Genomic DNA, 25,378 nt, shown 5'->3' with positions numbered 1-25,378 from the left:
GGAGAAAGACTAGTGGCAAACAGAGGTGAGATGAAGAGGAGAGATAGAGAGTTAAGAGAAAGAGGGGGAGGAAGAGCGGGGGAAAAAAAAAAAAAAAGACAGCAGGGGAAAGAGGGAGACAGACGGGGTTGGGGAGAGATGTAAAGAAAGGAGAGAAAAAAGGGGATAGGTAAAGCGCAATGGTTCCCCTACTCTCCTGCTTCACAGTACCGGCCGCCCATGCTCTCCTGTAAGCGCATCAGCGGCTGACGCTGGGAGCAGGAGAGCAGCTGTGGGTGGTGACAGGTTTCGGTGCTCTTATCACATGTTTGGACAGCAGTAATAGTGGCAGGACACCGGCGTTCAATCAGCACAGAGCCCTGGGTCTCTGTCCAGCCTCTGTGGCGTAAGGCTTGGCCATGCTGCAGATCATGGCAAGAGAGGTAAGAGAGAGAGAGGGAGGTGAGAGAGGGGTGAGGTAAATGGGTTCGGCGAGATGACTGGGTGGGGTAAGATGAGTGGGTGGTTTGAGAGGCGGCGAGATGACGGGGTGAAATGAGGTGACGAGAGGGCGAAGGGGGTAAGGTAACAGGATTAGGTGATGGTTGTCAAGAAGGTGAGGTGACATGGACAGCGAGAGGTTGAGGTGACATGGGGGGACAAAGGGATGAGTTGCGTGGGGGGGGGTAAGGTGACAGGTGAGGCTGAAGAGAGGAGGCAGCTTTCTTTCCAGCATTGACCTCCTGTGCATCGCCACCGGCCACCTGGCTCTATGATTCCACAGCAGCAGGCTCTTCTGCTTCCCAGCACCGGCTGCCTGTGCTCTCCTGTATAGAGCACCAGTGGCCAGTACCCGAGTAACAGAAGAGCTCTTACCCCATGTTCAGACCCATATTGGCTAGTGTGTGTGTACGCACTAGATATTCAATGAATAACGCTCCCACTGGGTCGTTATCGATCCCTACCATCATCTGTACATGCAGTAAAGTCCTGACTATGGCGTTCGAGGGAAAGTATACCTATATCATTCATACAGCATATTGTCTATCCAGATTTGAAAGTTCACTACAGGAAAAACTATGATTAAATGTTATTCATATAAAGCTCATAAAGTTTTCTAGTAATCTTGCATGTAACCCTGATGTGCATGCATCTCGGATAGATATTAAAACATTTAGTGCAATACAAAATATCTTACCAATGGCTGAGCTAAGAAAGATAGAAACAATTAAAAAGATTGAGCAAAATCCCCACATGTTGCTAAAGTCTGTGTGCATTTATATTCCTCAAACTGGAGCAGTGACCATGCACACCTCCCTGAAGGGGAGGGGCCACCAGCAGTAGTAAGTGGAGAGCTGCACAGGCAGCTCTATAGACTGCCAAGTGTGTGCCTGTAGCATCCTTAGACACTTTGGGCAGTAGTGATGCAGCGTTACTGTTCCCATACCCTGCTAGCCGGATGCTTGGACCATGAGGCAGCCACAGCATCGCGGCAAGGACCATGCACTAGTCTGCATACGGATTTTTAGAATAGGTGAACTAGGGGCTGATTCTTTTATGGTGGTGTATTTTATTTACTATATTTAGAAAAGTGACATATTTATCATGGATCCAGTCTGCTGTGCGCAGATGCATTCACTGTGGCTGCCTGTGCAGTGCCGTCCATCTGGCGATTGATTTGGAAAAATAATGCCACTCTGTTCTGCATGTGCAATCTTTTTAAATACATCACCAGCAAGATGGCACTGCCAAAACTAGTACAGGGAATGGCGCAGCCCTTAAATCCTTGCTGATATGGAAACGAAGAACCATTTTATTAGACGACGCCTACTATACGACAACTTAACAAAAATAAATAAAAACATTAATATATCATGGAAAAGTCAGAGTTCCAGGCATGCAAATGTTTTGCATACATATACCAAGTATACCTAAGCCCTTGGTGAAGTAAGCATAAAGCAGCGCTCCAGTCAGTAAGATGACAAGACTCACCTGTTCATTCCCTCCTTGCTGTAATAGACTTGGTAAGTGAGATTTTCTCCATGAGCATCAGCAGGCACACGCCATGTCAGCTTGATGAAGCGCGTTGACACCAAAGAGGCCACGACATCCCGCGGAGGAGAAGGAATAGGGCCTCCTGGTGTGGCAGCTACATGGTGAGCAGTGGCACGGGTCAGTGAGGGGTCAGGAGAGGTTGGGATGGTAACACCTTGACGAAGGCAAGTGGAAGGGGGGGGGGGGGGAGAGGAGGACAAGCACAGGCACACACGACACGAAAAGCGAAAAACAAAAACAGAAAATAAACAAAACAAACAATGCACAGCCTCCATGCAGACATGGGCCACCTGCCAGTGAGTAGGACACCACTAACAATAAGGAGGTCAAGATGTCATTCTTTAAGGCTGTGCATACAGATATACCCAACCTTGACCTCTCATTGCCTTCATAAGGTTTCTCCTCTGGCTGGCTGTGCTGCCCACAAACATGCAAAAAAACAAACTATATGACAAAGGGACCAACACCGCACAGCCACACTGCAGGTCCCCTGGCTTCAAAATAGTCAACTTAATATAGTACACCTTAAAAATAGTACAGTCCTCCATTGCATACTTCACAGCCAGTGTAGAAAACACTTTCAGTCAAGGATGTATAAACAACACTACAAGTCAATGTGCATTTCTAAGTAAAATTTCTGTTACTTGTTTAAATGAGCAAAATTTGGAAGGGCTGTATGGAATGCAGAACATGGAGGACTGTATCACAAGACGTCACATGAGATTACATGCAAAATTATAAACTTGTACATCTAAATGGAATTTAATATGAAATGATTGTATTGCTAGGGCTAGAATAGGTATTGTATGTGTAGGGTGTATTGATGGGATACAGTTTCATAGCCACGAATATGGATCTCTCAATAATAATCTTTGTACTCTATTGTAAAATCTGTAGGATCGGATCTTTGTTTAGTTTAATAACAGCATTGCAACCTCAATCCCACAAAGTCATGGGGCTCTTTCCATGACACAGAAAGCAGCAGGCTACATGACGCACATAGAGGAGGATGCTGTGCAGGGGGCTGTGGAAGCCAGGATCAGGAAGAGACTAGATGGGGAAGATCAGAGCTTGGCATGGGTCACTGGAGCAATACTCTGCAGGTGGGGCTATCAGTGAAAGGCTATGTCATCATTCCAACTAACAAAAAGGTCACTGACACAATGAATTAATGGAGCCAATGTGCATAAAAACTATAAAGGAGGTCACCAGCACAGCCTGGATGATTAGTTATGTGGTAAGATGAGGATGCAATTATCATCTACATAATTTGTATTGGGAAGGACTGGATAAACGGAAACTCTGGAGGGGGGGTGGGGTGGGTGTGTAATGTTTTACAATCCACACTTACCAGGTTCTAATATAATGAGCTGAGCTGCTGCCTGCACATTTCCCACCTCATTCTCAGCAATACACTGATAGAATCCCTCGTCTGAGTACACCAGACCAAGTACTTGAAGATCATGGTCCTCCTAAAGCACAGAATAGAACAGTTCAGTTTTACTGTTTACAGTTGCTGTAATCTTCCTATCCAGGCTAACACTGTGCTCTTTCTTCCAAATGAACAGGCTATGGCTTGAGCCACATACTTAACCACCTCCTAATTGGCATTGGTTTTGCTTCTAAAGCCCTGTTGTGTGTGCATGTTGCAGACTAGCGGTCTCCAGAGGATTTATATATAAACATAGTGCAAAGAACAATGATGTGATGTAACCCAGAGTAACTGGTTTCCATAGTTTGATTATGCTGTTAGATGATATTAGATTTGTCAATATGGGCACAACAAATTCTGTCACCATGGGGGAGATTTATTAAGCCTGGTGAAGTGATAAAGTGGCTGGTACTTTATCTCCAGCCAATCAGCTCCTGTCAATTTACAGGCTGGGTTTGAAAAATGACAGCTAAGCACTTATTGGCTGGTGTATTTTCAAAGGCCACGTTATCACTTCACCAGGTTTAATACATTCCCCCACCCCATGTTTTTTAATAACCAAATGCAATCTTTTTCAGATCAATCATTGGTATATAACAATTACTGAACACCTATCTTCCCGCTTTTAGTTTTATTTTTTTCAATAACTGCATAAAAAGTAGATTAGGTACAATACTTTCATGGCTGCATTTCCGTATGGTATGTAGATGTCTCTGTGGAGTTCCTAGGGGGTAATTTACTAAGATGTGTATTCTACATCACGTGTGCAACCAATCAGAATCTACTACTTATTTGTTTAGCCCCTTCTAGAACAGGCATGTCCAAAGTCAGGCCCGGGGGCCAATTGCGGCCCGTGCTGTCATTTCAAGCGGCCCGCAGCCTCCAGCTGGAAGCGGGCAGAGCATCAGATGTGGGAAGCACAGCACAGGACACTAAAGGTGGGGCCCCGGCGAGCGTGCCTTTACCTTGCTGTCTGCTGCAGTGAGGAGGTGCCGTCCGCTACAGTCAGATGTGTTTGGTGTCCTACCCCTGCTGCTGCAATCGTATATCACCCTACTCCACAATCACAACAGTGTGTGGGGAGGGGGACAGCAAGGGGGAAGCTTGGACCCGTAACATGCAGAGCGGAGGAGGGCAGCAGTGGGAGCCCAAGAATCTCCTGTCCTTGCAGTGCCTGCTTTGCCTCTCCTTCCTCTGGCTCACACAAGGGGCTGGGAAACATACAGAGAAGGGAGGGGGCAGAGTGGGGGACATACAGTGAAGGAGGGTCAGGCTGGGGGACATACAGTGAATGGAGGCAGTGATGGCCATTCAGAGAAGGGGGAGCAGGGGCAGGATGGGGGACATACAGTGAATGGGGGCAGAGTGGGGTACATAGTGAATGGGAGTCATACAGTGAAGGAGGGTCAGGCTTTGGGACATACAATGAATGGAGGCACTGATGGACATTAAGAGAAGGGGGGACAGGCTGGGGGACAGAGTGAATGGGTGCTGAGTGGGGAACATACAGTGAATGGTGGACATACAGTGAAGGAGGAGCAGGCCTCAGCCATACAGAGAAAGATGGTCAGGCAGGGGAATATACAGTGAAGGGGGCAGAGTGGGGGACATACAGTGAATGGGAGCAGTCTGGAGGAAATACAGAGAAAGGGGGGGGGAGCAGTCTAGGAATATACAGTGAAGGGGCAGGCTGGGGGACATAAAAAGTAAATGGGGCAGTGTGGGGGACCATTCTGATGCGATTAACGATTCAAAGAATGTCAGGCTGAATGGTCAGCCCCCCACATTTTCACCTCACCAAAACTGGCCCTTGTCGCAAAAAGTTTGGACACCCCTGCTCTAGAAGATAGTAGATAGGATGTGATTACACACTAAGCCTTAGGAACAGCGCTAGTCACTTACCACTATTTTGAAGTAGTCGCTAGGAATGACCATGTCTCCATTCTTTACCCATTTTACAGTCGGAGTGGGTTTTCCGCTCACCTCACACTTAAACACAATGTCCATAGATTCGTGAGCATGAGTGTTGGATGGCTTGACATGAAACACAGGAGGCACTGCAGAAAGGCAGACAATTTACTTTATGTACATATTTTGATTAAGTACTAGAACTAGTGCTTTAGAATAGGGAGCATAATGTATCCTTAGTGGCATAGGTAAATCATCCACAACCTAGTATCCTCCCTAGGGCCGGTGATCACTGAGGAGTATTATTACCCAATCTTTAAAAAAAAAAAACATATGAAAGGATGTAAAAAGGTGCCCAAATCATTATACCATAAGGCAGTCTTGCCTTATGGTATAATGAGAGCGTGTGGCTCTCTAGAGGTTATGAAACTACAAATCCCATTATGCCCTGCCACAGTTTTGCTATTAGTGAAAGCTAAAAATCTGAGAGGGCATGATGGGATCAGGAGTGGAACTCCCCAAAGCAATGGAGTCGGTTGCTACCGGGCTCCAGACCTGAAGGGGGCACCTGACTTCTATCGTACCACAACTATGCCCTAACTGATTTAAAAGAAACCCCACAGAGCGCAAATCAGCATAAGTGCACTGCTCTCTATGGCTTAAGGTGCCCATACACGTTACAATTATTGTATACAATATCACATCTCATTGCATCTCGGTTTTGCGATAAGATGATATGAGATCTAGTACAAAAAGTATGTGCAGCACATACTTTTTGTACTAGATCTCATCTTATCTGATCTCATCGCAAAACAGATATACGATGAGATGCGATATTGTATACAATATTGTATACAATAATTGTAACGTGTACGGGCACCTTTAGGCATGGTGCCCTGCTCAGTCGGATGCGCTATCCCTGACTGGGGAGCCAGCTTGGAGACAGAGTGCAGAAAGAAGGGTGACAAGCTCACACAGAAGGGGAAGGTGTGTGTGTGTGTGGGGGGGGGGGGGGGGGGGGGGGGGCGCGGGGCGGGGGCTCACTGTTTAGGTTAGATTGTACAAAGGCTAAAGGGCCTCTTACATCACGACCATTTAACCATTTAACAGCCGGGGGAGGACAAAGGTTGTAACCTGGGTCTTTGCAGACTGTGTCTCACTCTGCTCCACCTCACTCTCCACCAGGTCACTAAAGGGAACAGATGGATAGTGAAACTTCTTGTGGGTCACATGGTTGTGGCGTCAGAGGTTCTTTAGCCCACTTGGATCTAGCATTTACCCCATGAAAGAGGGGGAAAGGGGGGATATCACTCACACAGTTCCTGCTGGGGCCTATGTGGAATTCTGTTCCTGTGGGCATAGAGGGGTCATTCCTGTAGTGGCTAGTATAGGAGGAGTCAATTGAAATAATTATAATTAAGGGTGACCTAGGGTATCATGGGGTCTTAAGCCAGCTCCAAACTATAAAGCTGTACAGCACATGTACTATACCTAGTATTTATATAGGGTTACAAGAATGAAATACACAGACATCACTGACATCCCAGGCTGTACAGTGACACACCACCCTCTCTGATGTGGGAGATCTAATGAAACACAGGTGCAGCCAGACACCATAGGGAACATCCTGAGGATGCATCACCAACTCTGTGTGAGAGGGAAGGGAGCGTCCTGATTTATTTCCAATTGCCCCTCTTATCACCTGGAAGGAAATGGGACAGGGCCTGAGGAAGGGCAGCATGACATCCCTGTCCAGACAATGAGATGATAAATATGCCACCAGTCATGGGTAGAATACAATGGGAGTGGAAATTAACCCAATAGTATGCCTCATGGCCATAAATTACTGTATTTTGCACAGTTTATTGAATTCCTTGTTAATGTAAGGTTCATGTTTAATAAAAACAGAATTTGGGTAACCACTAAGTCCTAGGAAACACAGTTTGATTCAAAAACCATATAAATCATCAAATTCTTATATAACAATATTACTGATGACAATTGTTAAAAGACATGAAATATGTGGCATGCGGATAATATGGGAGTGATATTTTATGCAACTTCTCAGAGTAGAAGTCACATAAGATTTCCCTTGAACTGCCCGGCAGCTTCCCGAGGGGCAGGATCGCGTTCGGGCCTTTTGCATACTATGTATTGTATGCAATCCCAGCATGGCTGCAGGATCCAATAAATCTTTTGTGCAGCACTTGTGATCTCCAGCTCTGATGCGCATGTTTCCGAGCATCAGATTGGAATCAGAGCTGAAACACGTCCAATTTGGCACTTTTCATCCCATTGCTCGGTCTGATCCCTCAGAATCAGATGAAAAGGGCACAAATCACACTTGTGTATGGCCACCTTTAGATTGTTCCATTCTGTAAATGGTGCCATAATCCTACATTTACAAATCATAAAAGTTGTACACAGTTGTGTAAATCAAACACGTATGTAGGAAACACACCAGAACGATTTGGCCTCAATTTCCCCAATTTCAATCCAATTCTGACCGATTATATGTTGATTGTAGGTATGCTGGTCATTTGGACGTTTTACAGATCCTACCTGCCTCAGGTATGATCGGTAAAAGATGCATTCAACTGGATAAAGATCCAGATTGGATTGGGGTCAGATCGGATGCAGATCGTGTGCTCCAACAAATTGTGCGACCATAGCATGATCTGCTCACGATCTGCTAACGATCAGGATCCTTCTGGTGTGTACCTAGCATTAAACTTTCAAAGGGAACTAAACTGTATATTGCTTGAAATATGACAAAACACATACAGTAGTATCACCTATCTTCTACAGAGGTGGGTCGAGCATAAGAGGTCACAATACAGAGAGGTAGAGCCATGGCAAAGCTTTAAAACATTCTCTTGATTGCGATTCACAATATTTTGGTGTTATTTATTCATATGATAATAATAATAATAATAATAATAATGTTTGTTTAATCTGTATTGCCAATACCTTGTATAAGGATCTCAGCCTGGGCATGAATAGTCTGGTTTCCATTGTCTGCTGTACATGTATAGATCCCAGCATCCTCCTCTGTCACATTGATGATCTGCAAGCTGCCTCTTGCCAACAATACCAATCTGTCTGAGCTGTAAAAGGTAAGCGCAGTCAATGGAAGCCGTATAGAGAAATCATCCAAATATGCATAGCACTTAACAATGTCAGTTACATTATAGAAGTGATCTCCGTAGTATTGATCTTCCTAGATTACTGGAACTCATGAAAGAATGGAACTGTCGCAGAATCGTTCTCTCTACAGGGTGCTAGTGTTATCTTGGCAGATGTAATTCCATACATGCTGGACTGGAGAACAGACAGGACAAAACGGTCCCTCTAAATGAGAACAACCATTAGAAGGTTGTTGGATGTTCAATAAAATGTGACACAGTGGAACAACAAAGCATAGGAGTATGCAATCAAAACAACTCAATACCCAGGTACCTGCAAGTAGGCATGGGAGAGAGAAGTGTATCCATTACATTTTATGATTTTGTTCATCAAGGTGACAAGAGAAACAAGTTTCTCAATTAGACAAAACAATGTGGGTGCATTTCCCACTCACTTATGTACGAGCAGCACGCCAGTAAATACTATGACAATTTCCATCAGCAGTGACTACTATCAATGGTGACCAGACAATAAAGCCCCATACACACTACACGAGAAAGTAAAAGATACCGCTCAGAAGGGAACTTCTAAATGATGTATTTTACTATCTCATCTATTGTGTACACTCATCATCGTTACTGACCCTCTCCCTCGTCCGAGAAGTTCAGACCCGGGGGGACCTTGTTAACGAGGGCCATACTGCTTCACCTAGGCAAAAATTCAGCACCCATTAAATACCCTTATTACACCGAAGAAGGGGGTTGATATTTGTTGATCATGTCCAGACAGCACGGGTTTAGTCACATGAAACAGTTAAACTAAAATTGCTAAACATGATGCGAAAAGTGCAGTTTAGGCACCCATAGAGGTCAGTTTTGCTCATTTTAGCTAGTAAACTCTTTTGGGGTGTCCAAGCTCAAATGCAGGTAAATTAGAATATTTTATACTATGCTACATTTTCAACTTTTATTCATGTGACATCACATCTGATAGGATGCAATACATGCTATAGCTACACAGGGAACTGATATTACAGTACCGGTACTACGAGGCAGTGTTCTCAACATCTTGCCTTTAGGACTCAATATGTGGCGATATATTTCCCAACTGGGGTAATATCGACACTCAACTATTCAATGCTACCATTAATGACAGCATTAAAGGGTGTCCGTTATGATTTATTTTAAATCAATTATTTTTTTCAGAAACGGCAGCGGATTGTCAAATTTCCGCCCGTTTTTGCAGATTCAGACTTTGACACTCGTCAGCCAGAACGTTGATTTCTGACAGTCAGAAGAAACTAAAACATTACAAATACGCCTACATTAAAGGGCATTTGGTTTTCCCAAAACATAATTGCTTATAAAAAAAGATCATTACCCCACAATCAAGTAAAGACACAGGAAAAAACCCTTACACCACTTAAGATACACCAGGAAACAATAATTCCAATACTATAAAAGTAGTGACAATGTTTTAAAGTTCCCGGATCACTGAATTTTGAAGGGCAAACGGCACCAGAATTTATAGGACTTCTTTCTGCACTAACCACAGTCTGCAGTACACAACATAAACAGGCTTCATCATGTTCAAATAAGAACTGTGCTACAATCAAATTATTAACCAGACTGTATCAATGTAGAACCTATCACTTGTAGCTGGTATTCATAATTTACATTATATTACCTCCCAAAGGTTAGTTCTTCTTGCTTGTAACTCCAGCGCACTTCGGGGGTGGGGTACCCTGATACAACACAGGCCAGAAGTGCTGTTTGCCCGACAACACTTGTGAGGGTGGAAGGTTGGCGAAGAAATATCAAGGAGCGATCCTCTCCAGTCTCTGAGTAAAGGCGTTCATGGGAAAGAGACAGCAGGGATTAGTAAGGAAGCACATTAATGACTACTTAAAAATTTGATGCCCCACATCAAATTATTTCATCCATACTGCACACAGTTCTGCAGACACTAGTATTGATCTGACACAGGCTGCTTCTACACAAGTCCACCTCAATACACACTGCTGTCGCTGACAAACAAATACAATATAATAGCTCCAGTGAAATTAACTTAAAAGTATTGTAACCCTTAAAATAGATTATAGAACCCACCAAATTTAGTTATTTGACAATATGATCCCTTGAGTAAAATAAAGGAAAATCAGTACCCATTACACAAACTCCCAGAGCCACTATTGCTGTGAGACAACCTAAGCAGGTCCACCAGTATTAGAACTGCAAAAGGAAGGTTTGGTGACTGCTGTGTTCAACCACTTCAGTACCGGGACTACTTTATACTATCAGGGCAAAGAAATAGCTCACATGTTTACAATGTGTAATGGTTTAACCCCTTCAAAAACCCTCCACTGCCTCCCTGGGTCCGGGCAGCGCCGCTGAACTGCCAATCAGCAGCTGCCCGGACCTGCGCCCCCACACCCCGTCCCTGGCAGCCGGCTTGTCATAAGCCGGCGCTGGGCACTTCAATAGAAAACCCGGAGGGGAGGGGCGGGGCGGCAGAGGGGAGGGAGCCGGGCAGCGCCAAAGCTGTCTGAGTTCAGTGTTTGAACTCAGCAGCGCTGCCCGGCTCTAAACAGTGGCAATCCCGAGAATTTTCCAGGCTTGCCAGACTGGACACTGAGGCACAGCCCGGAAAATTCTCGGAATTGCCACTGAAGGGGTTAACCACTTTATGCAACTCATACATATCACATGTTATTACTTAGAAACATAGAATTTGATAAGAACCACTTGGCCCATCTAGTCTCCCCCTATTTTTAAACATGTTATTATGCCTATCCCAAGCATGTTTAAATTGATCTACTGTATTGGCCTCTACCACCTCTGATGGGAGGCTATTCCACATATCCACTACTCTTTCTGTGACGTAATTCTTCCTCCAATTTCCCGAGTCTTCCTCCCTCTTAGTGCATGTCCTCGTGTTCTGTTGCTCCTCTTCCTGTGAAGAATGTCTCCCTCCTGTACCTTGTTAAAACCCTTGATATATTTGAAAGTTTCCATCATGTCCCCCCTTTCCCTTCTCTGCTCTAAAGTATACATTTTAAGATCTTTTAGTCTTTCCTGGTGCGTTGTGATGTAGGCCATGCACCATTTTAGTTGCCCTTCTTTGTACAGTCTCTAATGTATTTATATCCTTCTGGAGATATGGCCTCCAGAACTGAACACAGTACTCTAGATGAGGTCGTACCAATGACCTATACAGTGGCATTATTACCGTATATACTCGAGTATAAGTCGACCCGAATATAAGCCGAGGCACCTAATTTTGCCACAAAAAACTGGGAAAACTTATTGACCCGAGTATAAGCCTAGGGTGGGAAATGCAGCAGCTACTGGTACATTTCCCTGTATAATAATACCAGGAAACAACAGTCGTCTCCCCCTCCATAATAGCAGAACACCACAGGCTGCTCCCCCTGCCTAATAGCAGGACACCACAGGCTGCTCCCCCTGTCTAATAGCAGGACACCACAGATAGCTCCCCCTGCATAATAGCAGGACACCACAGGTGGCTCCCCCTGCATAATAGCAGGACACCACAGTCTGCTCCTCCTGCCCAATAGCAGGACACCACAGGCTGCTCCCCTGCTCACCCCTGGGACACCACAGGCTGCTCCCCTGCTCACCCCTGGGACACCACAGGCTGATCCCCCTGCTCACCCCTGGGACACCACAGGGTGATCCCCCTGCTCATCCCTGTGACACCACAAGCTGATCCCCCTGCAAGGGACAAAACACATGGAGGGGAGAGGAAGCAGCCATCGCTTACCTCCTCAAGCGTCCGACTCCAGGGGGCTTGGGGTGCGCCGCTGAATGGCTCCACGGGAGGGGTACGCAGCCGCTGCTGCCACTGCCCTGCCGTCCACTTCGCTGCCCGGCTCCACTTTGAATAAAGGCGCGGCTACGGCAACATGGCCGCCGGCCTCCTTCACTGAGGACATGTATAGTGCAGGAGGCCGGCGGCCATGTTGCCGTAGCCGCGCCTCTCCTCAAAGTGGAGCCGTGCAGCGAATTGGATGGCCGGACTTAGGACAGAAGCTACTGACTCGAGTATAAGCCGAGTGGGGACTTTTTCAGCTAAAAGAAACGCTGAAAAACTCGGCTTATACTCGAGTATATACGGTATGTCTTTCTATCTACTGCTGGTACCTCTCCCTATGCAACCAAGCAGCTGACTTACCTTCTTCATTTGTTACATTGCCTACCTGTTTAAATCCCCTGAAATAGTGACTGAAATGTATTCACTTCACAATAAATTGTGCTGTCTTTTGATATTAAGACACAGATTAATTATTACTGTGCAATAAAGAGTAAGCATCATTTTAATCAATGGAAGGTACTTGTTTTCTAGCATGACGCCCATTGCATTGTATACCATTACACTAAATGAGGCATACGATGGTATGCGATGCAATATTGTACAATAAAATATTGCATCGCATTGTATGCCATACAATGGCATCGTATGCCGATCGTATACGATTTTTGATTGTACAAGCACCCTGATGGGTCCTTACAATGTTAAATGGCCCCCCATAGTCAACGCCACCCTGAAGTGTGGCGAGCACAGCGACCTTTTCATACCCCCACTATCCACGCCGGCGTGGAGTTGATTTTACATAGTGTGGCAAGCGTAGCAAGCCATCAAGCCCGAAGCATGGCTCAACTTCAGGCTCAAATACACGCCGACGTGGATAGTGGGGGTATTAAAAGGTCGGAGGACGTGTACCGCTGCGCTCGCCACACTTCAGGTTGGCGTTGATAGTAGGGGTGGCGTTGCCAATGGGGGTGCATTTAACATTAAAAGCACCCATCAGGCTAAAAATCGGATCGCATCATATGCCGCTATATTGCATGAGATGCGATTGTATAAGATGTAATACAATCAAAATTGGGGGCGCCGTGCTAGGAAACAAGTACCCAATGGAATTTTCTTTAATAAAACAGGGATAAAGCTAATACGATGATGTGTGCATTAGCTTTTGTTTCAGTATTTAGGAATTGCCATGAGCTAATGTGAGCATTGTATATGAGAACACCCATTGTAGCTATTTGTTTCTGTAAACTGACAGTATACAATGTGAGCAACAGGACAAGAATGTTCTTGAATACTTGAGTGAAATGTTTTAATCTAACTTTACCTTGAAGAACTTTGATCTCCGCTTCCTCACTGTACTTCAGGGCTGCTCCGCTGCCCACTCCACAGCGGTACACACCAGCATCACTCTCATTAGCATTGCTTATGATGAGGCTGCCATTAGGCAGCATCACGACCCTATCATCCAGGTCTCGGAGGGATCGGTCCTGCTCCCATTGAACAAATGCCACCAATTCTGGACTGACGTCACAACTTAATACCACACTACCGCCAACATATACCGAAGAGGCCTCTGGCTGGCTGGCAAACCGTGGAAGGCCTAAAACCACAGTAAATAAAAAAGACACAAATATTAAAAAGTGAGTTGATAGATGAATTAAGGACACCTATCTACACAAACAATCCAATCAAATCACGCATCACACACTTGTCAATACCAAGCTCTTCATCTTAGTCAAATCCCTACCAATTTTTGCTTGTCAAGTGCATGCAACATAAGAGATGATTAACACCCACAGAGAAAGGCAAACTGTTCTAAGGTTTCCCTTTGTATCTCGTAAATATACAGACTTAATCCTCTTTACGTGATTTAATGCAGCTTCAATAAAAAGGTACTACTATCTCTGTAGTGCTCAGCATGCACTTACAAAAAAAAAAAAAACATTTTAAATGTCTCTGTCCCATAATCCCCTTATATTCACCAAAAGCTTCCCTGCAATTGCAGTCCTATGCCATAATCCATACACAATACCATAACTGGGGGTGAGGAAGACAAAACATAGCCCTAGACTGATGGAGTGCTAAAAATGACAAAAAAAAGTATGAGTAGCAACTATACGTATGAATAAAATAAATAAAAATTAGTTTTGCATATTTTCCATGCTGCGTTGAAAAAAGCAATGTCAAAAAGAGCCCTCCATCTTTCTGACTTCCCAAATTATACTTTAAAAGTTTTTATGACAAAAAGGCAGGATCAAGTACCAAACCGGCATGTTTGCGAACATACATTTGGGTATGGATTATTGGGAAGACAGCAACTAGGTTGACACCACTAGGTCGACACCACTCGGTCAACATGCACGATGGTCGACAGGAGCATTAGTTTGACATAGGATTTTTCACCTTTTTTTGTTCGAATGTCGACATGGACAATAAAATGTAGCGCTACGCTCGGCACACTATTTTATTCTCCCACCACGACCTAGTGGATGGTAGAGCATGAAATACCACCTGTCAGCACATCGGCTCAGAGAAAAAAGCGGGGGAAAAAATCCATGTCAACATAATAACCCATGTCAACCTTCCTGAATGTCGAACATACTGTACATTTCTATGGTTTCACAAAAGTGGAGTTTTAGTTGATTTAGATGCCTAGGACAATGTATGCATATACACAAGAGAATTGTTAGTTGGATAAATGAGATCTGTGCATCTGTATGCATGAGGAGGACAGAGGGCAGTACAAAATGATGTGTATGACATAAAACTTTGTATTTGATTTAAATATGTAAAGAACATTAGTTCTCATTAAGGGGTTATACATGGTACAATAAGTTATCCTTGAGTTGCAATAGTGCTGGTTTGCAACATACTAAATAGACAGCTCATTTTCAAGCAATAAAACACCTGCATCACCTGAGTGGTGGGACAAGGGCACAAGAGACTACAACGCAGCACCTCAGAGAGATATGTTAAATTACAATAACTGCAGGATAAAAAGTCTGGAATATGAGGCATACTGAAATTCTGAGTGATACTTTAAGGCTAGTAGCCATTTCCCTAATGAGTCAGATTGGCTACAGATTAATACCAATGCGTCCAGAGAGTTTAGGTAGGATGTCATCCATGTTGGCAAGGTCTTTTCATTAGCTTGACTACATCAAAAAAATCTGATATATTTATGTGTGAAAAAGACACAAATATCACAGCCAATTTATGAAGTTTTTTTTTAATTAAATATTTCAGTTCATTCACATCATCTTCCTTTAGAAAAAAATGGAGGATGTGCAAGTCAAAAAGCAAAAGTGGGGAAAAAAAAGGCTAAAACCAGCAAAGGGCGGCAAAGCAGGTAGTAGTAACTGTACTGGATGTGAATGTGGAGTCTGTGTAACCAATCACCTCATACAGACCATACAATACAATTATTGGTACTTGTTTCCTAGCACGGCGCCCATCACATACCATACCATAAGGCATACGCTGGTATGCGATGCGATGTTAGCCGATGTTATACATTTTTAAATTGTATATCATCGAATTGTATGCCATTGTATGGCATATACAATGGTATACGATTTTAAATTGTATAAGCACCCTAATGGGGGTTTTCAATGTTAAATGTGCCCCCTATAAGATAAATAATTGTATAAGCACCGTAATAGGTGCTTACAATGTTAAAAGTACCCCCACGCCACCCGTACTATCAACGCCAACCCAAAGCGTAGCGAGCCCCTGAGGGGCGGCGGTACGCGTCCTCTGATTTTTTCATACCCCCACTATCCACATCAACGTGGAGCTGATTTTATATAATGTGGCGAGCACAGTGAGCCACCGAGCCCGAAGCGTGGCGAGCCCCGCGAGGGGATGTGGAATACATGTGAAGTAATGCGCGTGTGCTCGCCACACTATATAAAATCAACTACACGCTGGCGTGGATAGTGGGGGTATGAAAAGGTCGGAGGGCGTGTTCCGTTGCGCTCGCCACGCTTCGGGTTGGCGTGGATAGTGGCGGTGGCGTAGGGGTGCATTTAACATTGTAAGCACCTATTAAGGTGCTTATACAATTAAAAATCGTATAGGGGGACCATTTAACATTAAAAAAAACCATTAGGGTGCTTATACAATTTAAAATCGCATTGCACTGCATTGTATGCCATATACAATTTTAAATTGAATACAATGCCATAAGACTGAATATCGTGGGCGCCGTGCTAGGAAACAAGTACCCAATTAGTGATACCAACAGACCTTACCAGAGATCTGTTCATTATGAGCTTGTGGTACTCCCACTCCTGCTTATCCACTCTGAGTACCTTAGCAATAAAGCCACATTGACTCACTTGATTACAGCATGCGAGTGTACAATCATGGAGTAAACAAGAGTACAAAAAAACGAAAAGAAAAAAAAAACAGTTGTTGAAAGATTTTAAACAACTTCCATCAACTCCTTGAAGTTTTGCTTAGGGAAAGAATAGGGGAGACGTGAATAGACCTTAAGGGGGAAATTTACTAAGCTGGGAGGTCTATTTCACATGGCATGTTGCTATGGGCAACCAATCAGAATCTACTAATTTATTTAGCACCGTCTAGAAGATAGACAGGATCTGATTGGTTGTACAAAGCAATATCCCATGTGAAATAGAACTCACATCTTAGTAAATTTCCCCCTAAGGCTTGTGTACAAAGGCATGAAGACTTTTGGCTTGCATTTTCTGAGTGTTACTACCAAACCTACAGACTGCTATCATGTAATTGGAGTGCAGTACTAAGTTGGATTTTTTTTTTTGCCCAAATTGACCCTGTCAGAGCAACTCAATTATTGCTCCAAATGAGTACCCACAAAAGCACCTTGTTCAGCAATTTCCCTTGTACTCCTCACAGCCCAGAACCCTACAAAGCGATATAGTCAAAATTGATTGCATTGCCCACAGAGCCGATTTATGCATGCAATATCAACCTCATGGGACCGCAAATCGTGGCAGCAAGCTAACTTTCTATACAATTTTGACTATATAGTCAAAATTGTAAGCTAAAATCACACCGTATATACACACACCTTAAAAATGAATGTTTATACACCCAAGTAATTGTTACAATTCAATTGTGGTTTGGGCTCACGTCACACACACAAATGTATGTCGCACACACACAAGCCTCCGTAACTACTGGGTGATCGACAAGACAACTGAATTCAGCCCTAAGTGTCACCTCTCTCTATTTTTATTACACGTAAAACGTTTACTGGATTCATTCACCATATTGCACACTGCATTATTGATATTAGTAAGCTGAACAAACATTCCAGTGCTTTAGAACTAAAACCTTTTGTATTTAAATGACACTATTCCATGACTGCAGTGCTTTTATTGTTTAGAATGTGCCATTCCCAAGTTAATGTTTGTTTATTCTTAGACACACAAACAAACGCACAACAATACTATGTGGGGTATTCACCTGCAACAGAGAGCCGCGCAGTGCGACTTACGATACTGCCCAAACTGTCCACTGTAGCCACACACTGATAGACACCCTCATCTGGCTTGTTGTGCTTGGAGTGTACCACACTGGTAATGAACAAAGACCCATCTTGAAGAACCCGGCGCCGATCATCAGATACCAAATTTAGAAAAGTTCCATCTTTTTTCCACTCAATCTTTGCTGCTGGCTCAGCATATACAGAACAGTTTAGAATTGCAGGAGTTCCGCGAAGTGTCACAGTGTCTGCCGGCTCCGTCAGGAAATAAAAAGGGGTGAACGTCCTGAACCCCGAGCCTGTCAAAGACAAAAAGGATATAATTTAGTATGATCAGTGAAAAGATAATAAATGCTGCAATGTTTAGTTTCTCCCCTAAAGCTGGGTACACTCTATAATATGCTCCTTGAGCGATAACGTTAAGTGATATATCCTGAACTCCCGGACAAACGATTTAGTGCATACACACCGAACCATATCATTAACGCTATTGTTCAGGGAAGTCACCCAGGCTCGGCTCTGAACTTGCAGTCGTATATGGTATAAATTCACTGGTACTGTAAAACAAATAACAAAACTAAAACCAATTCTAAACTGTATTAAAGAAAACAAAATATACTATTTACTTTCAGGGACCTTATGGTACTGGGAAGTATACAATCGCTCTGCGTATACTTTTAATGGATTCAGTATGAAATCCCGGCGGTCGCGATCCCGGCGCTCAAAATCCCGCCGCCGGAATCCCAACCGCCGAAATCCCGACAAGGGGGGGACGTGGATTGCCCCCCCTTGCGGGCTCGCTGCGCTCGCCACGCAGCGGGCCCGGTGCCTCGCTACGCTCGGCATGCTAATTTATTCTCCCTCCAGGGGTGTCGTGGAGACCCACGGAGGGAGAAAGTGTCGGGATTTCGGCGGTCGGGATTCCAGCCCCCGGGATTTAAACTGCATCCCCTTTTAATTAATCATCTTTCAATCAAGTACTTTGTAAAGTTTATTATATGCGGAGAGGCTTTTACCTCTGCATTAGTTACCTCTGCATTAGTCAATATGAACATTAAAAGCCATATGCTTGCCATGTAGAGCTTAACCAACTAAATACAGAGGCATTTATCAATGGGAAAAGATCCATACTGCCAACAACAGTAAAACTTTGCTGCCTTGATTAAGCAATGTTTGCACTAAGCACCTCAACATGCATACACGGGGCAGGAAAATAGCTCAGCGCATACACACGGGGCAGGAAAATAGCTCAGCGCATACACACGGGGCAGGAAAATAGCTCAGTGCATACACACTGGCAGGAAAATAGCTCAGCGCATACACACAGTACATTTTCATTGGCAGGAAAATAGCTCAGCGCATAAAAACTGACTTACCAGGAACATTTGATTGGGGGGGGGTGTATGAACCACATTCCACAATAGAAGACTGTGGAAAGTGGTTCTTTTGGCCACCGGCGAAGTACGGGTAAAAAAAAGGCATCACAACTCTTAGTACACAATACAGCAGAGATGTACATTAGCAAAGTAGTTGTCAGTGTACTATTAAGGGTAAGTGCTAATTGGAAGAGATGAAAGATTCTGAGTGAAAAGAGATGAGGGTATAGACAGTCCCCGAGTAGAAGAGAGCTGTAATTGAAGTGCAAGAGAAGAGGGCTGTGATAACAGGAGATAAATGGGCCCTGCAATAACTATGACCTCATAGAAATAATTTCTACAAAATTACTATTCAAAATTGTTTAAAAGGTGCTGAAAACACAATGGTGTCTGACACATTTCCCTTCATATGGTTAGCACTGTGGCTTTATGGCATTGGGGTCCTATTCCCCCTGTAACTGCATGGTGTTCCTCTGTGTACTCTGGTTTCATGCTACACTTCAAAACATATTGGTAAGGTTAATTGGATGCTGACTACATGTACCCAAGTGTGTTTGCGTGCATTTTTTTATTAGGGATTTTAGACAGTAAGCTACAAGTGTGCAGGAACAGTTATAAATGACAAAATAGGGTCAGCATGGATGGTGTAATGGTTAGCATTACTGCCTCACAGCACTGAGGTCATGGGTTCTATTCCCACCATGGTCCTAACTGTGCAGAGTTTGTATATACTCCCATGGTTGCATGAGTTTCCCCCAGTGTCCTACTAGTAGGTTAATTGGCTCCCAACAAAATAACCCTAGAATGTCTGTGTGAATGAACATGTGGTAGGGAATACCACATGCTCCACTGGGACAGGGACTGAGGTGAATGTTCAAATATTCTCTGTAAAGCGCTGCAGAATATGTATGCGCTATATAAATAACTGGTAATTAATAAAATTAGTCTCTCTAATAGTATAAATACACACACACACACATATATATATCTGAGGACGGTTAATAAAACCGAAACATGTCATTCAACTGAGCTCGCTGAGTCAGTGTTTTTGTTATATGCGAGTGCCGCTGGCTGAACTGTTGCTATATATATATATATATATATATATATATATATATATATATATATATATATATATATATATATATATATATATATATATATATACACAATTGTGGTGTGGTGTCTATATTTTGTAGATAATGTCCATAAATAAGATGAACTGTTGTCAAGTGAAGCAAATGGATACAGTTCGTCCAGTAACTTGTTTATTTTGTTGATCTTGTTTGTCAAAGATAAAACATGTACAATAGTCCCTATATATATATATATATATGAACGATCGATAAATAAATAGTGTAGGATACTTCATTATAGTATAATAATATCACTAAATAAAGTAGGCTTATTTTGAACATGTTCTAAAATAAATGCGATGCGTGCAGTAACACGGTCTTGGTGTGTCTGGTGGAAGAATGGCTGATGTTGCTCTTGGCATTTTGAACATCTGTTCGGCTGTAGAATAGAACACTTAATAAGCAGTGCAAACAATGGCATAGACCGAGGATGGCACAACAGCAGCATGCCAACTCACTTCTCCCCACTGTGATATTCAGCTCGCTCAGCAGTTCTTCCATAACACGTCTGTGTAAGGGCAGTCAGATCATGTCCTACACCACCCCCCCCCCCACCCCCCCTACTTAGAATTTCCTTTAAACAGCATGACAGTGGTTAGATAGATCCCAGAGAAGAGCTATCACACTGTTACATGTCACATAATCAATTATTATTAAACAGGACAGGTAGCAGCAACACTTACTGAAAAAGAGCTTAGAAAGACAACAACCAACTGTACACCGATTGACACCTCCTACTGTATAGCCAATTTCCCATATGCTGCAAGAGCCCTACCAGTAACCTGGGCAAACACCTAATGATTTGTCTGTTCAACCTGCATGGTAGGAACAAACATCTGTAAACATATGGGGACAACTAACAATCAACCATTGGATCCCAAATTCTGGAGAACAGACAAGATTGTTCAGATAAAATGGTGAAATCAAACAGATATAAACAATGTGTGTGAACGGACATTTCCTGTTTTCCCAGTGAATGTGCACAGACCAAGGTTCCCAGCTTTAGGGCACCTTGATCAAGTTTAGGAACCACTGTACTACTGATTCACAAAAATGTAAACCATTGGATTTTATAAGAACCACATTATGGTGTACTTAATTTAAGGGGTGGGATTTAACTTTGCTGAATGTCCCATGTTGGGCATATATATGAATGGCTGTCTATCAGAGCTTGCAGCCTCCAGAGGTACAACAAAACGTTGTGTGAAAAGTCCGGAGTTTGTGAACCTAAAGCCCCCAAACCTGGACATTACAAGTATTTAGCGGTTTTCAGGCAAAGTAAATGCTAATGGAAAGATTGTTTAATGTATTAAACACAGAGGGGCGCACTGCACAAACGCATTGCATGCTCTGAACAAAATGCAGATATTTGTTTAGAGAGTTTTAGTGGGGTATTATACAATCTGGGATTCAGACTGTCTGAACGTCCTGACAGTCGGAATCCCAGGACGCTTTCGTTCTCTCCGACAGGAACTCGGAATGTTCCAACTGTCGAGTGGTCATTAAGTCCAAGGTTTGGTGAAAAATGCAGCAGATTGATGAAAAATGGCAGAGAATTTGACAAATCAGCTGCCTTTTGGGAAACTGCCTTCAATGCTGTCAGACACGTCATCATTGAATAGGCGACGGACGCTATTTCAGACATCAGAAATAGCAGCCAGGATTGATTACCCCCCTTAGCCTCTATCCAAGTACCTGGTTGTCATCATTATCAAGCATACTTACACCAGTACGAACCTTGGCACAAGGACACTTTGGGCATGTGTTTATCAATCCCCTGACATACCTGCGGGTATAAAGAATCGGTACACATGCCGATGGAAGCATTTGGACTTCCATCCAGGATCTTTAAGCTGGACTGAATATTTATACTATTATGGCACTTATGTGCAATTAATAGAGATTTATGTAAAATACAGTACATTCAAATCAGTCACAGTGCACTATTCCTTTAAATTCAATTAAATTTAATATAAAAACGGTATAAATGAAGTTAAACAAAAAAACTGCACATGTTTACAGTCTTTCAAAACATTTGCACATAATTTATAAAGCTTGTCACATTGCTGCTTATAAGTGCTTTACAAAGTGCCAAGTGCAGTAGGTAAATATGCATAAACCAAGAGATTTCTTATGTTTCTTTGGCTCAGGAGAAATCCCAAAGTGTTCTGTATGCAGATTTGAGAACTCTGCTGAGAACTCGCCTGCATCCCGTACCATACAGGTGCTACCTTGCTCTGCTCCCTTTCATTCAAAGTGCTAAGCAGCAGCAACAGGGGGTTAATATAGAGAAGGATGTAATTCAACTCTCATCAGGTGACTCAATTCTTTGTGAGGCGCTGCAGAGTACTTCAAGAACAGTGATTTATCATTTTTACTCACACCCCATCAAGGTGCACAGTATAATGAATCTAGTTTGCTTACCACTGAAAGCAGTAACATGCGCAGCCGGATGTCACAGAGAACTGAATTGCCCTTTCAGAATTTCCACATTAGCATAGAGGAGTTTTAGAAGGTGCACTTTTCTACCTTGGCAATACGCAGACAGCACTTATAAGGAGAATGCTACTTGTGAGCACTACATGCAAAAACCAACCATAAAGCCACTGTATACAAAACTATATTTTATTTCGACTTTCTTCAGGAGCAATTTCAGCTGTGTTGGCTAAATCTAAATGAGGCCTACAGAGAAAACAACAAAGAACAGAAGATTTTTTTTTTAAACACCAGATACAACTAAAACCAAAAATTCTCATTAATTATAAAGCAAGACTATTTTGACACGCAAATTAAAATTCCACAGCGATGTAAAACATCCAGGTAGACAAATCTACGCAGAGATCAAAGTGAAAAACTAGCACACCGTCCCGGGTTAACATGTACATGAAACATCAGCATATTAAAATGAATACACAAATAATGTATTTCCAGGGCCAGCTAATTCCCTGTGAGAAATAGTGCTTCTTCACCCTGTATAATGTGTCAGCATCTCCACCATCCATCAGAGAGCTGTTGCAATACCCCAAAGCACAATAACAGCCCCCCCTCCCCTGCTACCATATACATGCCACAAATCACACACCCCCTCCTCAGACATGTATATAATAGAAGGGGGGAGGGCAGTTAGAAGTCCCATGCCACTCGTTTCCATGGTTACCCTGGGCTCAGCAAGTTGCATTTTTAAGGAGCTGCAGGCAGAGTGTGGGTATGTACAGCAGAGCACAGAGGGGGAGGGCGAGAGGCACATGCAAGGAGGACCTGTCCTGTGTGTAGCAACCCCAAAAGTACCCTGTGAGAACGCACACTGACAATGAGGCACTAGCACAGTACCAAGTGAGAACTCATTTACATTCAGTATGGAATACTTTAATGCAGCCTTTTGCATTGTATAAAAAAGCACTTTGCTGGCAATTCCTTTTAAGTAAGCCGTAGCAAAACCCATCTGATTTTGTTTCATTATTTTGCATTGTGTATATGTGTGTGTGTATATATATATATATATATATATATATATATATATATATATATATTTACTTAACTGAACTTATTGGGGTCCATTCAATTAGTAACCGTTGCTTGTTAAGGTTAATAAATTAATGTCTCATGCAATTGAAAACCCCTTCAAGCTCTTATGACAGTCCATGTAACCAATTTGGTTTTGCATGTACAGTATATATAGCATTTGCTTACCATTTACTAGCCACACAGTGCTGTGTTCTGTATTGTACACAATAGAAGAGTTAGCTATTATTTTTCAGGAGATTTAATAATCTGTCACTTAAAAATAATAAATACCTGTAATTTAAAAAAAAAACATAAGTTAAGCGATTCCAATTTTTTAGGGATTTCTCTTCGCTAACCCCTTGATAAGGTTGACCTGGCTCCTAGATTTGCCAAAATGGCTCTAAATGAATCCCTCCTTATGCCAGTAAATCAGAACCAGGAATATTAAATGTGCAGCTGACACATGACCTTTGTCAGGATACTAGTGCATTTTACAGCTCTCCAGTATCTGGAGTTCCCAAAGTAATAGAATTTAATGAGTAGATGGAAAGTGCTGCATCCTGTGACATCATCCACTATGTATATACTACATTGCAACATCTAAAATGTTAGATTTAGGGCAGTATTCAATGAGAAAAATTATCCGTGTTTTATGGCGAGTTTGTGCTTTTCTCGCGTTGGACGGAGACTTTTGCTCTCAAAAAGCGAACAACCCTATTCAACGTGCACTTCTCGCCGTCTTTCTAAGTGATTTTCGCTGTGTCTCTCCGTGTAGCAATTCTCTATCTTTTCATGGAGAAGTGGAATGTGAACTTTTACAATAAAAGGTTTTTTGTTTTAATTTTGGTGTAATAAAATCAGGAATTTTAATCGGTTAAAGGGCATGCTATTTTTATTCATGTGCTTATAGCACATGAATATATATTTAATTAAAAAAAATATATATAGTATGCCCCCACATACGTTCAGGGGCAGGCAGGGAGACTTCCATCTCCCTGCCTGCCACCGTCCTCGGGCTCCCTGCGGCGTCACCTCATACGCCGGATTGGCTGATACTCGCCGAGAGGGGCGGCGAGTATCAGTCACATTGAATAGTGTATAAAGTGCCGTCACGGAGAGTCTCCAAACATGGAGAATCTCCGCAAAAACACGGCGAGCGAAAAAAACCGCTCGCCATGCACGGAGAATAATCACATTGAATACTGCCCTTAAGCTTCAACCTCACTGGAAGGAATACTATAGCAGTGTATAGAAAGAGATTGTGCATTGCTAATGTTGAAGCAATAGTCCTCACACAAGAGAATGTAAATGTTTACTGCACTGGCTGATCATGAATGTCATGACCTAGAGAGTCTTCCTGACCTCTGTGGAAAGAATGTGTGAAGATACCCCCCAATGGCCGAACCCCTGCAGTGAGGACTGATGTGTCTGTCCTTCAGGTCTCTTTTACTGGCTTCTCACCATAACTGTCTCATCCGGTCTCATGCGGAGCAGACTATGCACAAACTTCTTCACATGAAAATTCATTGGAGAATTGGCGCCAGGAGTTTCTCGCAGA

General features: G+C 43.1%; 1 protein-coding gene across 11 annotated transcripts in view; it reads right to left on the bottom strand.

Moving 5' to 3' along the window:
* NEO1 (neogenin 1) overlaps nucleotides 1-25,378 on the bottom strand; it is a 138,135-nt gene that overhangs the window by 23,600 nt on the left and 89,157 nt on the right. For 6 of the 11 annotated variants that reach the window (XM_083183555.1, XM_083183556.1, XM_083183558.1 and 3 more), the window contains exons 2-8: nucleotides 17,786-18,103; nucleotides 13,656-13,931; nucleotides 10,187-10,340; nucleotides 8,345-8,481; nucleotides 5,369-5,523; nucleotides 3,386-3,506; nucleotides 1,972-2,188 (exon numbers count right to left, since the gene is read on the bottom strand). In XM_083183555.1, coding sequence (XP_083039681.1) covers nucleotides 1,972-2,188; nucleotides 3,386-3,506; nucleotides 5,369-5,523; nucleotides 8,345-8,481; nucleotides 10,187-10,340; nucleotides 13,656-13,931; nucleotides 17,786-18,103 — 1,378 coding nt within the window. The remainder of the gene's footprint in view (nucleotides 1-1,971; nucleotides 2,189-3,385; nucleotides 3,507-5,368; nucleotides 5,524-8,344; nucleotides 8,482-10,186; nucleotides 10,341-13,655; nucleotides 13,932-17,785; nucleotides 18,104-25,378) is intronic. The other 5 variants (XM_083183562.1, XM_083183564.1, XM_083183565.1 and 2 more) reach the window with 1 other exon arrangement.

This window comes from Crinia signifera, chromosome 4, assembly GCF_055691185.1.
Source record: "Crinia signifera chromosome 4, ASM5569118v1, whole genome shotgun sequence".
In the NCBI taxonomy this organism is placed as follows: Eukaryota; Metazoa; Chordata; class Amphibia; order Anura; family Myobatrachidae; genus Crinia; species Crinia signifera.
This window is presented reverse-complemented; position numbering and strand designations above follow the sequence as displayed.